Source organism: Paroedura picta, chromosome 9 (genome assembly GCF_049243985.1).
Source record: "Paroedura picta isolate Pp20150507F chromosome 9, Ppicta_v3.0, whole genome shotgun sequence".
Taxonomy (NCBI): domain Eukaryota; kingdom Metazoa; phylum Chordata; class Lepidosauria; order Squamata; family Gekkonidae; genus Paroedura; species Paroedura picta.
Window position 1 is genome coordinate 51063248 of NC_135377.1, and position 14363 is coordinate 51077610.

General features: G+C 38.9%; 1 protein-coding gene across 5 annotated transcripts in view; it reads left to right on the top strand.

Annotated features, from left to right (window-relative positions):
* The window catches only part of CEP192 (centrosomal protein 192), a 63632-nt gene that overhangs the window by 25179 nt on the left and 24090 nt on the right, over nt 1-14363 (top strand). For all 5 annotated transcript variants that reach the window (XM_077352817.1, XM_077352820.1, XM_077352821.1 and 2 more), the window contains 12 exons: nt 742-890; nt 1531-1761; nt 2853-2969; nt 3976-4119; nt 5291-5351; nt 6782-6918; nt 7169-7261; nt 7508-7623; nt 7706-7882; nt 8304-8394; nt 9236-9400; nt 13005-13265. In XM_077352817.1, coding sequence (XP_077208932.1) covers nt 742-890; nt 1531-1761; nt 2853-2969; nt 3976-4119; nt 5291-5351; nt 6782-6918; nt 7169-7261; nt 7508-7623; nt 7706-7882; nt 8304-8394; nt 9236-9400; nt 13005-13265 — 1742 coding nt within the window. The remainder of the gene's footprint in view (nt 1-741; nt 891-1530; nt 1762-2852; nt 2970-3975; nt 4120-5290; nt 5352-6781; nt 6919-7168; nt 7262-7507; nt 7624-7705; nt 7883-8303; nt 8395-9235; nt 9401-13004; nt 13266-14363) is intronic.

Here is a 14363-nt window from a genome sequence, read left to right on the forward strand (position 1 = left end):
ACAGAGCATTTAGCAGGTTTTGATACTAGTTTAGAACATGAAAACAAAAAAGCTGTCTTGTGGCATCTTAGGCTAACACATTTATTGAAGCATAGCCCTTGGTGGTCAGGAGCCCAATTTATCAGATGTGTGAAGTTAATCCTTGGTTAGCAAATTTAACTGGGCTTTAGGCTTAAGCTTCAGTGTGGTGCAATAGACTAATATGTCTACTCTTCTAGCTTCTGTTTATGTGAACATATTTCATTTCCTTGCCTGCTGTGCTGCTTATTTCTGGCAGTTTTCATTTTCTGTGCTTACCTTCCCATTGTATTTTCTGTTCCCTTTGCACTTTGAATATATGTTAGCCAGTACAAAGTTTCATGTAATTTACAATGGCCTAAAACACAGAAAGTGCAGTTGCTGTCATGCCTTCTATTTTTATACTTGTGTATGTGTGTGTGCTGTAGGGGCCGTGGGGTGGTGGTGGTGGTTGAGAACCGCTGCTCTAGACAGTCCCACATGGGCTGAAGCAGGCCTGTTTTCTAGCCCTCCCCGTTGTTCTTCTGCAGCCTCGGAATGAACTGCCTGCTCTTCCAGCTGCCCTTGTAGAGGTGCTTCCCTACAACTCAGCTCATCCTTGGAAGAATCAGCTGGCAGCAGGTGGCCCATGACACTTACTAACCTTTAGAGTCAACTGCCATGTCTAAATATCCTGGTCAAGATTTGAGTGGTTATCTGGACTGGATTTTTTTTCTTTCCTAGGGCGTGTGAAAGTCCCAGAAGAAATAAAATTCTGCGATGCTTGTTGTGTGGGGCTCACGTCACAAACAGTCCTCAGCATTTTTAATCCGACTGAACGTTGGCTACAAGTCTGCATTGACCTGCGTAGTGTTACTCTTAATGGGGAAAAGGTAGGTGAACTTTTATGTAGAGCTGGAGTCCCCACCCTTTCTGAGGCTTCAGCCAATTTTGGAATTCTGACAAAGGGTGGTAGGTGCAGTCATAAAATGTCAGGTAGTGGCGATATGCATAACTCTTATGGCATATTTCTGGCATAAGCTGTGCTTCAGGGTAGCTTTAAAAATGAATATATTGTTTAAAAAATGTTTCCCTGGCGTACATACAGTGAAGATCTTTGTGCTCCGATGGCAACTGCTGTCAAAGTAACTCATAAGTATGGAGAGTTGATCAGGTCTCTGAAGGCCTTGCTGAGCAAAAGCACCACCTAGCCCTGCTCACTTTCTTAAAACATTTAGTGGGCACTAAGAAGGTTGTTGGCAGGCACCCATAGGTGCCATGTTGGAGACCCCTGATGTTCAGCATTCTGCCTTGCACTGTGGTAGGGGCCATACTGAAGTCCTCTAATTTTATCACCCCTGTCCCTCAAATATTGATTGAAGCATCTACCTGTATAATTGGAGGTGCTGTGACATCGTTTGAATGTGACTGACATTCCATAGATCTTCCATGTCTTTATCCTTTAAAATAATCTTTCCAGTATACAATGAAAAAAATCCTGAATGTGTTTGTAAAACTTCTTGTTCTTTGTAGATGGAATCTCTGAAACATGGATGCCTCCTGTTTAAGAACAAAACTATCATAGGACCTTGTACTACAGAAGATCTTAAAATACTGTTCTTACCTTGTCAGCCGGGAGTCTTCCAGTGTGTGCTTAGTATTGCCTCTTGGCCACTTTCTGCAGATGCAGAGACAATAGTCCAGGCAGAAGCTTTAGCAGCTAGGGTCATCTTGAATGCAGTTGCTGAAAATCCTGACCTTGAGGTAAACCTCTGGCATTCATTCTTTCTGTTAAGATTCATCTATGGACAATCTGCCAAACTTACTGACTGGGAATTAGTTTTAAATGGCTGTATGAGAAAAGGGCACATTCTGCCTAATATCCTAGTGGCTTCATAAATTCTTTGTAGGTATGAATATTCTGGAATATTTCTGTGGCGTTTTCTACGTCAGTGTTTTAAAAAACAGAACAATGAATTCAAGACCACACTACTACTGCACTAGTTAATTATGATAAGCAAAACTAAATCTATGTAGAAATATATTGAATCCCAACTATTTGGAGAGTATGTGATGGGGAAGCTGTTGAGCTACATGTTTCAATTATGCTATAGATTCAGATTCAGATTTAGTTTATTAGTCGGCCATTGGCCATTTCCAGCAAATTGACTGTACAGTACAAAAGTCAGTTAAAATTAAGACATCAAACTGATAAAATCACAGGGAGTAATAAAAGTAATAAAAAGTTACACAGATAAAAGGAATCATAATGATTAGGGTTTTAATCCTAATTGCACAATTTGGACCTGATTTTCCTGGCTGCGAGAGCAAACAGTGCAACTCTGTTGGTAACGTAGGCATCAATATCAGACAATAAAAAGATCATATACTCAGTTTTTGAGAGGATTGAGGTGGCCTGAGGTGGTAGGGAGTATTCTTTTAATAAACTTGCCTCTTGGTTCATCATAGAGGGGGCAGTCCATTACATAGTGTGTGAGGTCCTCAATTATGCTATAGGATGTTGCATTTAAAATTATATCAGTGAAGACCATGGAAATGAAATAAGTAAATAAGGAAGGTAGCAAAAATGCACCATTAAATAAAAACACTAATTTTGTGGTAGGCTTGGTCATAATGGTCACTTAAGAACTCGATGTGTGAGAATCTTTTTTTCATGCTTCTGAGAAAGCCTTTCAATTGCTGTGCCTTGGTGGAATGAAGAGACAGCTAAACTGGATATATCCAAGTGGAATTCTTAGCAGCAAATTCTTGTCTGGATTACTTCCTTTTCCACATATAAATGTTTAGCTTGCTGTGCTTCCATTTTCAACGACTGTTTCTTTTCCTAATATTAGGTGGAAGTAAAACGGCTTGACTTTGGTGATCTCCCATCTGGCAGCTGGAAAGGTCTCCCACTGAAACTGATTAATAAGACGCATGCTAGAGTGCCAGTCAGACTTGTTATCAATGCAGTAAGTATAGCATCTAGTTCTGCGAAAGTGCCGTGCAGCATCTTTTTTGATACTTTTTTGTTAGAGTTTGTAAATGATTGCTGCTTCAGTTTCACCATTGTCGGCATGAAAGGTATAAATCGGTAAACTTTTATTCTTTTCCATCTCCCCCTTGGGGACTGTCTGCTGTTTTCTCGGGTAGTCAAACTGCGACCCTCCAGATGTCCATGGACTACAACTCCCATGAGTCCCTGCCAGCGACGCTGGTAGGTGCTCATGGGAATTGTAGTCCATGGACATCTGGAGGGCCGCAGTTTTGACTGCCCCTGCTCTACACAATGTCCCTGAGTGATCTGGATTTGACACCTTCTGGATTTGACACCTGTCTGTATCCCAGAACTTCTCTCCAGCCAATCCTGCAATGATAATTAACTGACTGATATTCCTTGTATGCAATTGCATTGGTTTATGTTCTAGTCATCTCCTGCCTTGATTACTGCAACCTTTCCTCCCTGGCTGTCTGCTGTCCAACCTCCAATCAGAACTCTGCTGCTACAGTTACCACCTCTTTTATTAGTTAGATAATGTTTCCCTCCCTAAGTCCCTGTACTTCCTTCTACCCAATTTGGATCATACTCCTGCAAGATGGATGTGTAAAATGGCGCAGGATAATTCAGGATTTACAATTCAGGATTTTGTTCTGCAAGTGCCTATCCTGCAAAGAACCCTTTTTGTGTTAGGAGTCATTGCCACACTAGTCTTTCTCAGTGAGTCAGCATAATGTCAGAATTGATTTCTTCTTGAAGAGAGTTGCACAGTTATTAATATAATTTATTAATATTGATAATATAATTATTAAATTATATTATTAAATAATAATTATTGATAGAAACATGACAGTTTGCATATTTGGTATATCAAAAGGATTCCATCAATACAAACCGATATGGTTCCCTCTGTTATTGGATAGTTTCTTTAAACTTGCTAATGGTCTGCTTTCAATATATAAAAAATATTTTAATTGTAGAACGCTGTTGCATGGCGCTGTTTCACGTTTTCCAAGGAACCTGTTACTCTTCCCATTAGAAGTACAGTCCATACATATAATATCTCTCAGCTAGCAGCACCTTCAGTGATCTCCCATGTCATGAATCCAAGCTACAACGAACAGGTAAGTAGCTGTAAACTGGGGTACAAAGGACAGTTTATCCGGTATACTGTATTTAAATATGCTTATTTTTTTCCCTCTGGGGAGTTAAAGTAGCTTGTAACAACACTCTTCCCTTCTGTTTCATCCTAACATAACTGCCAATCTAGTGAAGAAGGCTAGACTGAGATTTATTTATTTTATGGCATGTGTGTAGTATAGCCAACAAGGCAAGAGACTTCAAAAGTGGTTTGCTGGTGCCTGCCTCTGTATCATGACCCTAGTGTTTCTTGGAGATCTCCTATCCAGATCTGAAGAAATTGGGCTTGCTTGGTATATCTAGGTAAGGGCCTTAGAGACTGAGAGATCTGAAGCTCCCATTCACTGGGGTTGTTTAGTTGCTGTTCTCTCTTTGCCCACCATCTGATGAATACACGTGTAACTAGGGTTGGAGCTCTTTCAGTTGTAATTCCTGAACAAAACTCAGTGGTAAATCCTAGACTGAATTCTCTGTTGAGGAAAGATCACCTTATTTCCAGTAATGAGATTCAGACTATAGGTGGACCCTGGAGGGTTCAGCTTTGTATCATTGATGTGGGGGACAAGGTGTGTATATGTATACTGATACTCGGCTGCTTTGCATATCTTTTGCATAGAAAGATGGTGTAAGCATATAAAGTATTTCACTAATTGCTTATATGAAACCATTGCCATTAGAAATGTTGAGTGTATTTTAACTTGATGTCGATTTTTTAAACAATTTGCTTACGTTTATGTTTTGTATGGATGTTTTTAAAAATGTGTTTTTATCATCTATGTTTTGAATGCTGGTGGCCCTAATGAGGGCAGGAATGCAGCATATAAACTTCGCAAATCTGACCATGTGCGAAACCCTCTCATTGCTTTTTGTCTTTTAATATCAGAAACAGCAACTTGACACCTCAGTTGGTAACATTCTCTCTGTCATGATCTGAAGTGGTTGAATACAGAAATCCCCCATATAGAATTCCTGCATCTACTGCTCATTGTTGTAAAGACTAATTATAGTAAAATGTCCTAATCATTCATTTAAAATTGTGGTTCTGTTCTAATTATGAAATTATGTGTCAGTGTTTCAAGCTTTATTATGGAAACATTTTTAAAGACTTACATTTCTGTAGCACGCTAAATTTTACACAAGTATCTTTCCTTCCAGGATCCTGAATCAGTAGTAGTTTGGGTCCAGTTCCATGCACCAAACAAACACATCTCTTCAGGTACAGAACTCTGATGAATTGTATTCAATACTAGGTAGCTGTTGACCTACCAGAACGAAATGTTAGATGTAAGCACACAGAACGTCCTCTAAGACTGATTATGCATGGGGAAAAAGGCCCAGCCGGCACTCGTATGGCACCGGGAATTTTCCTGATTGTGCAAGACCTTGATGCCTGGCCCACTTTAGGGCCTCCAGTACACTTTTTTAGTGTTCCATTTTTTGCCATGGCCGCCATTGGCAGCCAAGCCAGGCAGGCCCATGCATACATAGAAGAGCCAGACCTCCCAGGCCTGGCTCCTCCCTAGCCTACATTGTTCCAGCAGGGACAGAAAACACCCCATTGGGCTTTGCAGTGCCTAGGTTAGTGCAAGCAGTATGCTAGGGTATCAGATTAATATACTGGTATTTTGGATAGGGGTTTATTTGTACAAGTATGAGCTTGCTTTTTTTTTTTTCCACAAGACCTATGTGCCATTTCCGATAGGCCTATTCTGATCCCCACTGTGTTAGACAATTTCTGACCAGTCTCCAGTCTTCCACTGTTGGGCAAAGTGCTGGAGCAGATTTTTGTTTCTGAGATCCAGGGGCTCTTGGAGGAGTCTGATTTTCTGGATCTTTTTTCAGTCTGGTTTGGGATTGGAACAGATGGTTTTGGATGCGTTGGTTGATGGTTTCTATTGAGGACTATATTGAGGATGGAATGTAACCCTTTTAGTTCTGCTGGATATCTCAGTGGCCTTCCATGCCATTGACGGAGGCTGGACCCGAAAGGTGGTGCTCCGCTTCATAACTGTTGTCCCATGGAGTTTGATCTTGTCTCCCTTTCTGTTTAATACCTACATGAAGCCACTAGGAGAAATCATCAGGATGTTTGGGCTGGAATGTCACCAATATGTGGATGATACCCAGTACTACTTTTCTTTCCTATCTAATTCCAAGGAAGTGGTTAATTTTCTGTGCTTGGAGTCAATAATGAACTGGATGAGGATCAATAAACTGACACTCCTGACAAGACATAGGTGACCTTGATTAGTAGAAAGACAGTACAGGGACTTGTGTTCTTCCCTATCTTGGATGGGGTTATGTTCTCCTTGAAAAGGATTAATAAATAATTGCAGTGTAGTGGTAATATCATGTGTTGCACCGATTTTTAGAAAATCAAGTTAAGCTGCCTTTCTTTATAAATTGCTTTGAATTAAAAATTAAATTAAATTAATATACAATACTTTATTGCCACTGTCCCAATGCTGTTTGATTTCATTATTGATTTGAAGGCTTGTTTTTAGCCTTTGTTTGTTCTTATTGAGTTATTCAAGTACTTTCTCATTGGACTTCACTGCTGACTGCGTAAAACTTGATAAAATATCCTAATATGTCTGTCAAAACATAATAAAGTACAAGATCATCATCCTGTTTTAACTGTTTCAGATGTTTTGGGCCCACCAGATGAGTACTTGGCCAGAATTGATGTGGAAGTTGATTGTCCAGAGCCTGCTAACATTTTAAGTATTCCTTTGTGTGCAAGATCTGGAACTCCTCGAATATATGCCCCAAAGGGTCTGCAGGTATTTTCTTTTTTTTTTCTTTTTTTTTATAATTTTATTGTTTATTATTATATAAAGCATTTACAGAGAAGTTGTAAAGAAAAAGCGACCAGTTGATATGGTTTGCCATCTCTTTTAACATAGATATTTAGTTCTCGAGGGTCTGCAGGTATTTTCTGAAAACAAAATTATCTTATTTTTATTTTTATATATCCAGGCTTTCTGTATTAGTAATCTGTATCAGCAATTTGATACTATCTATTTTCCACAGACTTTGTATTTGTCTACAAGACTAGGATCATCAACAAAGCAACAACTGCCTCTAAAGAATGCTGGGAATATTAAAGTTGACTTAAAGATCATGGTGAGTAACTATCTTTGTTCTAAGAAGTACTTCTGAAATTTTCAAACTAGTCTAATTTTGTAAATACATAAGAGCTATTTTGAGTGGTAAGTTATATTGAGCTTCCCTTTCATAGAAAAATAAGAATTGCCACCCCTAGAAATGGTTGTGGAGCAGCCACAAATTTTATTCATTAAAAGGAAAGCTCATATTTAGCAAGCTAATAAAAAGATGAAAGTGACTTGAACTAACAATATTCATTTTTAGACACTGGAGCCAGGTAACAGCATCTCTGTTGAACCTGAGGAGCTGGTCCTTACACCTGGGGAAGAACAAGAAGTAACAGTTCAGTTCTCTCCAAAGGACTGTAGAAATGCTGAAAGGTAATTCACCCTGGTTGACCTAATCATGAAAAGCGTTGTTTTCTTTTTACGGAGTATTTAACTTGAATCTTCATTCTAACAGTGTTGTGAAAATTTTCGTATTGCCCTCTGGACCAGAGTATAAAGTAACTGTGAAAGCAGAAGTAGCCGTGGCGGAGAGCAAACCTTTGACACAAATGTCCCACAACTCAGAAGTTCCCCCTATCCTTGCTAATAAGCAGCTTGTTGCATGGGGTGGAGTACAACTTGGCAGAACAGCGTAAGTACCAAGAAAATGGTTTTAGCAATATATGGCTCTCCAAAGCCCAATCCAGTTTTTCATTTGTAAATAAAATGTCTTATTTTAAACATTACCCCTGATTTTATTTGAACTTGGGTCTCATTGGTCCTAATGAATATGTTACCCTCTGCATCCAGAATAATGTATTATAAATATGAAGTGAAATATTACATGATTTAAGAATTCTATACAGCTCTTGCTTTTGAAAGTATATAACCCTAGGTTAAACAACGGACATAAAATTACTGTAGATATTTGGTGTCTATTCATTATGTCATTGGATAAATAATGCTACATTTTTTTTGTATTAGCTTTCACGCATATTCTTAGAAAACATACAACTGTTCTGTTCCTCCCTCAATACAAGCAAATTACAACAGACTATTTTTGTCATGTTTAGTCAACAGAAATTAATCCTGAGAAATGACTCTCAGACTACTACCCAACAGTTACGATTGCTGATAAGGGGTCAAGATCGGGACTGTTTTCAGGTGAGTAATGGAAATGGAAATCAATACTTTTTTAATATGGCAAAATGTACCCAGTATATGAGGCTATGAGGGATAAACTGTGTCAATAGATCTCAGTATCAACAGCAATGTCTCCCTATCAAAATTTAAACAAAATTGATCTTGTAATGCAATTAAAGCAGCCTTGTTTCTAAACACATGCCTGTAATAAGCTTGGTGCAGTTCTGTCATCCATGAACCTTTGGAAATGCTCTGTGGCTGCACCTTCCGCAGAAAAGATTAATGGGAAACTAGCCTATAATTGACCACCTCCTCCTTAGCCAATGATTCTTTTTAAAATAGAGGTTTGTTTCAGAGCTCTCAGTCAATGAAGCTTTAATAATTTTCACCAGCAATTCCAATACCTTTTCTCATCTTGATTTTAAAAAATGGGAGGGGCATGGATGAAGAACATGTGTGATGATTCTCATACTCCAATACCTCCAATACCTTTTCCCATCTTGATTTTAAAAACTGGGATGAAGAACATGTGTGATGACTCTCATACTCTCATCACCCATAAGCAAAATCAGCTTGGCTGTGTCCATAACAATAGGACAAGCAGGCACCTCAGGCTTTTTTACCCTTACATTTCTTTTTTACCCTTACATTTCTTGCATACTAACATTTCTGTGTTTTATCTGATGCTGTAAACATTTCCTTGGATTGCTAGTTTGCAAAACCATGGTAATGCATCATTTATAAGCTACTGAAGTTGAGTTCATTTCTCATTGCTAATTTTTTAAAATTTTAAATGAATTTCTTCTAAATTAAGATCTCATCAAATTAGTTTATGATGTGTCTATTTCATGTGTATCTGTAGTTTAAACTTGGAGAACATGTGTACACCGACTGTGAAATCAGAATCCGACCAAAACATGATTACGTTGTGCCCTTAATATTTACACCATCTCGTCTAGCTTGCATGTTGGCAAAACTTGAAATGAAACAACTTGGGTTTCCAACACGACTAGGAATCAAGTTCACTGTAAGTCTTCTATTGCAGTTATAACTGTTAACCTGGTATATGTCTTTGCTTAGGAAGTCCTTGAACTATCACATTACTTTCTAAACATCTACTAGGACAGCAAGTTACAACTGAGTCATTTTAGCCTTCTTAGAGACTTCTGAATTGGGACATTGAGGTGTTTGTGCCAAAACAGAACAGATGTTCTCTCCTTTATGGATGTACCTGTTGATATTCTCTTGCAGTTAACTTTTGCTAATACTTCTGACATAATAAATTGACACTAAAAGGTCCTACATTTAAAGCTAAAATAATTGTATTGATGATCTTTTGTTTATCTGGCCAGTATGTTTTTAGAGTCACAATTGAGCTTGTGAATATTGCCCAGTTTGCAATATATCTTAGTCAAGTAAAACTTCTTTGTCATGTTCTAGTCCTTCTATGTTTAGGAAGCATTAATATGGAAGAGCTTACTAACTTGCAATACTGAGCATGAAGTGAAACAATACATTTTGAGAATTAAAACCTGCATTTGTTTATTGATCTAAGGGATCCAGTTGCCAGGGTAGGTGTGACAATAACAGAACCAAATGAAGGTATCGCTCAGAAAGATTCTTCAAGTTGAGAATAGCTCACAGTCCTTGGCACTTCTATACTTGATCCAGAAGGGGGGGAGGAAATGTTATAATGATAAGATGGAATTCTTGCAGCAGTTGGCAATAATAATTCAAAGAAATTCTGGTCTCTCATCTCTAGCTCATTTAAATCCTGCTGACAGCTCACGTCCTGTATACCAGCACAATCATGGCAATGTTGTCTTTCCAGTCTTTTTGCTGTACACCCTACAACCCCATTTCCTTGCCATGGGGCAACAAAGGGCCTAAAGCACACCAGGACTAGGATAGTGCCAACGTCATGTGGCAGCAGGGATTAGCCCTGCTGCCATACAGGTGCTGGCTTAGTCTTTTCCGCCCATGCAGAACCGGTCTTGGTGCTGTTTCATCTGGCTAAGAAGTATACATCATGTCTGGGAGGATGGTGATATGTGGTTTTTATGGATTTGCAAGCCACTTTAGACTCAGTCTGCAAGGACTGTCTGACTGGGAAAAGTTTAAAAGATTCCAAAACTATCCAAGTAAGATGCAGCTCAGAAGGCCATTTTTCACAAAGTATTTTATAAAGAAGGGGGTGCAGTCTGAAGCTCTGCCCATGAGGCTGGGAGTTCAATCCAAGCAGCCTGCTCAAGGTTGACTCAGCCTTCCATCCTTCCCAGGTTGGTAAAATGAGTACCCAGCTTGCTGGGGGGTAAACAGTAATGACTGGGGAAGGCACTGGCAAACCAGCCCGTATTGAGTCTGCTATGAAAACGCTAGAGGGCGTCACCCCAGGGGTCAGACATGACCCAATGCTTGCACAGGGGAAACCTTTACTTTTTTAGCAATAGAAAAGACCAAGAATGCAGTGATAGCCTAAAGACTACAAAAATTAGTCTTTAAGGTGCTACTGGACTCTTACTCTTGGTACCAGTCCTACCTTATGCCAATGATATGGCCATATGCTCTAGGACTTAGCCTCAATTACATAGTATATTGCAGTCCTTTGTAATATATTGTCAGCAAGTAGGACTTAGAGTTAATTATAGCAACTCAAACGTCATGGTTTTTCCAAGTCCCATCTGCCTAAATGCGCATGAAATGTTAACGGCTGTATATAGGTACAAGTAAATAAGTTTGGCTATTTAGGGGTTAAATTTCCATCTAAAATGTCATAGAAGCCCCAGTTGGATATAGCACACAATAAGGCCCTGATTATGCCTTTACCAATTGTGAAATATTTGTTCTAACAACTGGTACCTTCCAGTGGCATTTACGTCTCCTAGATATTGTATGGTATTACTGTGTGGATAGTCATGCCATGAATCCTTAGATTAGGCATTGTTACCTTTCCTTCAAAAGATTATTGGGGCACCACATTGTGTTGCTGGAGTTGTTCTGAGGCTATAATTGGGTTTATGTTCACTCAGGGCCTGTGCATGGAGGGCCACCTTCAAGTGTTAGCTGAAAATACTGTTCACTAATGGTGGATATTTATCCCTGTTAAGAGAAGATCCTTATTCAAACTCTTGGATGAGAGTTAGCTGAATCTACTATTAGGTTTTCAGCCAACAGAACTAACAGTCTTGGGGCTGGCTTCTGCTAATTCCTTAATTTTCAAGCAGCTTTTAAAATTAGAGCTATTTAGTGCATGTATGTGATCTCGAAGGAGTTGTTCCCCTATCTTCTTGGGTCTTTTGCACCCACAAGGCCCTCCTGCCTATATATATTTCCTAACCGTGTCACACCACAGAATTGCTCTTATGCTATCTTGGTTACATGCAATTCCATCTCAGTTATTATATGGTCAGTATATATTAATAGGCCTTATCCTTATAGGAGGTGCTTGTGTGTATCAGGGCAGACAGACACATTACAAAGCCTATTCATGCATATAGGGAAGAAATTGATTTCTCCTCGTTTGCAAGGAGTCATTGATATTCTCATAGGTAACAAATAGCAATTTTTGCTAGCTGTGTCAGATCCTATCAGTTGCAAAAAAAATTTCCCAGGGTAATGATAGATAGAAAATGATTGAGTGATTTCATCTTAGGGGATTTTATTGTGAGACAGCTTATTCTCCATAGGCCAATAGAGCTGTATCTTTAAAGTAAATGCTTTGATAGTACTTTTCTGTTAACTCTCCTGTGATAGTCTGAGATATTTGAAGTAGGGACCTGTTCAGGAAGAAGTGGTATGGAGTATATTTAGGTAATACAGCAAAAACCGCCCTGAGACTCCGGGGAGGGCGGCAAATAAACAAACAAACAAACAAACAAGCAAATAAATAAATATAATGGCCGAGAGAGGTGCTGTGATCCAAGAAGCTTGTGTTCTGATGTTGCATTAATTCATTCACTGACATTCACATTCAACATCAGTTCATTACTTCCTGACCCCGGACATCTGCAATACAAGAGTAATATTATTGACATATATTGTGGTAAAGATTATGTGTGCTTTGAATACTACAAGTTGTGTATAAATGTTAAGCATGTTTAATAAAAATGATGGTATTTATGTACAAAATATGTTTACTAAAGATGTAGCTATGAAATATTCTAAATATATCCAGTGCTTGATAGCATTCTAAGTATTAAAATTAGGTAGTGTGTACCAGTTACCTCAAAGTGGAGGTTGTTGAAGTTTCTAATGTATTTGGGACTCATATTACTTTTGTATTTGTGGCTGACAATTAAAAATTTGGTTATTGTTCTGCTCTTCCTTTTTATCTTCCCTTGATCTTTTTTGCTTATATAACATTTTGTTCTTAGTTTATACTGACTTTAAAACAAGCTATCTCCGTTTATTTGACTTCTGATCTAATGTGTATCGTGTTTGTTATCACTTCCAAAAACTTACTTTGGGAAAATACGTCCTTTTGTCATCAAAAAGCAAGTTTTCCATTTGTTTCCTTTATAAAGAATCATCTTGAATATTTAGTTTGATGTGAGGAATGAATTTTGGACAGAGGAGCAGATTTTTCTTGCATTCCTGTGATTCTTAATATGAATGATGTGTTTTTTCTCCAGATACCCTTGTATGGATATGGAGGCAAAAGCAGTGTGATTTTAGAAAATGTGAAAAAACACTATAACAGATACCTGGTGGAACTGACTGAGTTATCACACGGTAAAACAAGCCAGGTTTCTTTTGCTCTAAGAAATATAGGTCGTCGGGCAGCCTACGTTAAAGCATTGTGTTTTAAGAATTACTGTGAAAGAATTACTATGGATCCACATATACTGAGGGCATTTCCAGAGCAGTTTGTTCTTAAAGAAGGTGACCAGCAGGTAAGCTTAAAAGCCAGTCACAAGATTTCTGTACAATATTAAATGAACCTGAACTCTTATTATATATAATCTGCAAAATTAAGACATTAAAACAATCATAATTATTAAACATATAATAATAAAGCTCAAGTTGACAACTCACTCCCTACCTGATTGGCCCTTCCTGGAGGTATGATGCTAATAGAAAAAACACTCTGCCAGTGAGGGCAAATCAGGTCAAATTGCACTCTGCCAATGAGGGCCAATTAGGTCAAACTGCACTCTGCCATGCAATCAGCTCAAATGTTATACCCTGCTTTTCATTGCCTAAAGGAATCTCAGCGTACTTTATAATAGCCTTCCTTCCCTCTCCCCCCAACAGACATCCTGTCAGGTAGGTGAGGCTGAGAGAGCTCTGATAGAAACTGGACTGTGAGAACAGTTTCTAATAGGACTGTGACTAGCCCAAGGTCACCCAGCGTACGGAGGAGCAGAGAATCAATTCCAACTTGCCATAGTAGAAGCTGCTTCTCTTAATCACTACACCAAGCTGTACAAATCACCATTGCCTTAAAGAACTGTAGTTAGCACACAGGCAGAAAAAGCTGATGGTGTAAGTCTTTTGATTTGCTCGTTGACTGTTATGGGATTCTTTTCCTTTAAATTTGGACCTTCTGGCCAATGGCTTCTCAGAGCAATCTAAGGAGGGAGACACTCAAGTATTTCCTGCATGAAGAGGTGATTGTGTGCTTCATAATGCTTGCTATTTGAGAAGGAAGTAATGCTTGTGGGGTGTGGGTGGGTGGGTAGAAGGGAGTGCTACACAGCCCCCCTCCCTTGTCCCAAGCAGCTCTTTCCTCCAGAGGAACTTATCTCTGCATTCTGGAGAGGAGCTTTCTTTCTGGGGGTTCTCCAGGTCCCACCTAAAGGCAGGCATTGCCAAACAGTGGCAGGGATGCCAGCCTCAGATTCCACTTCTGGGTTTTATCTAAGCCTGAAGAATATTTCATGGGTTTTTCAATGATAAAAACGTTGAGAAAAGCTGGCATAGAGGTAGTAATTGAGAAACCCTCTGTAAGTTCTTTGCCAGCCAATGTTTTCATATTTGATTGTAACATA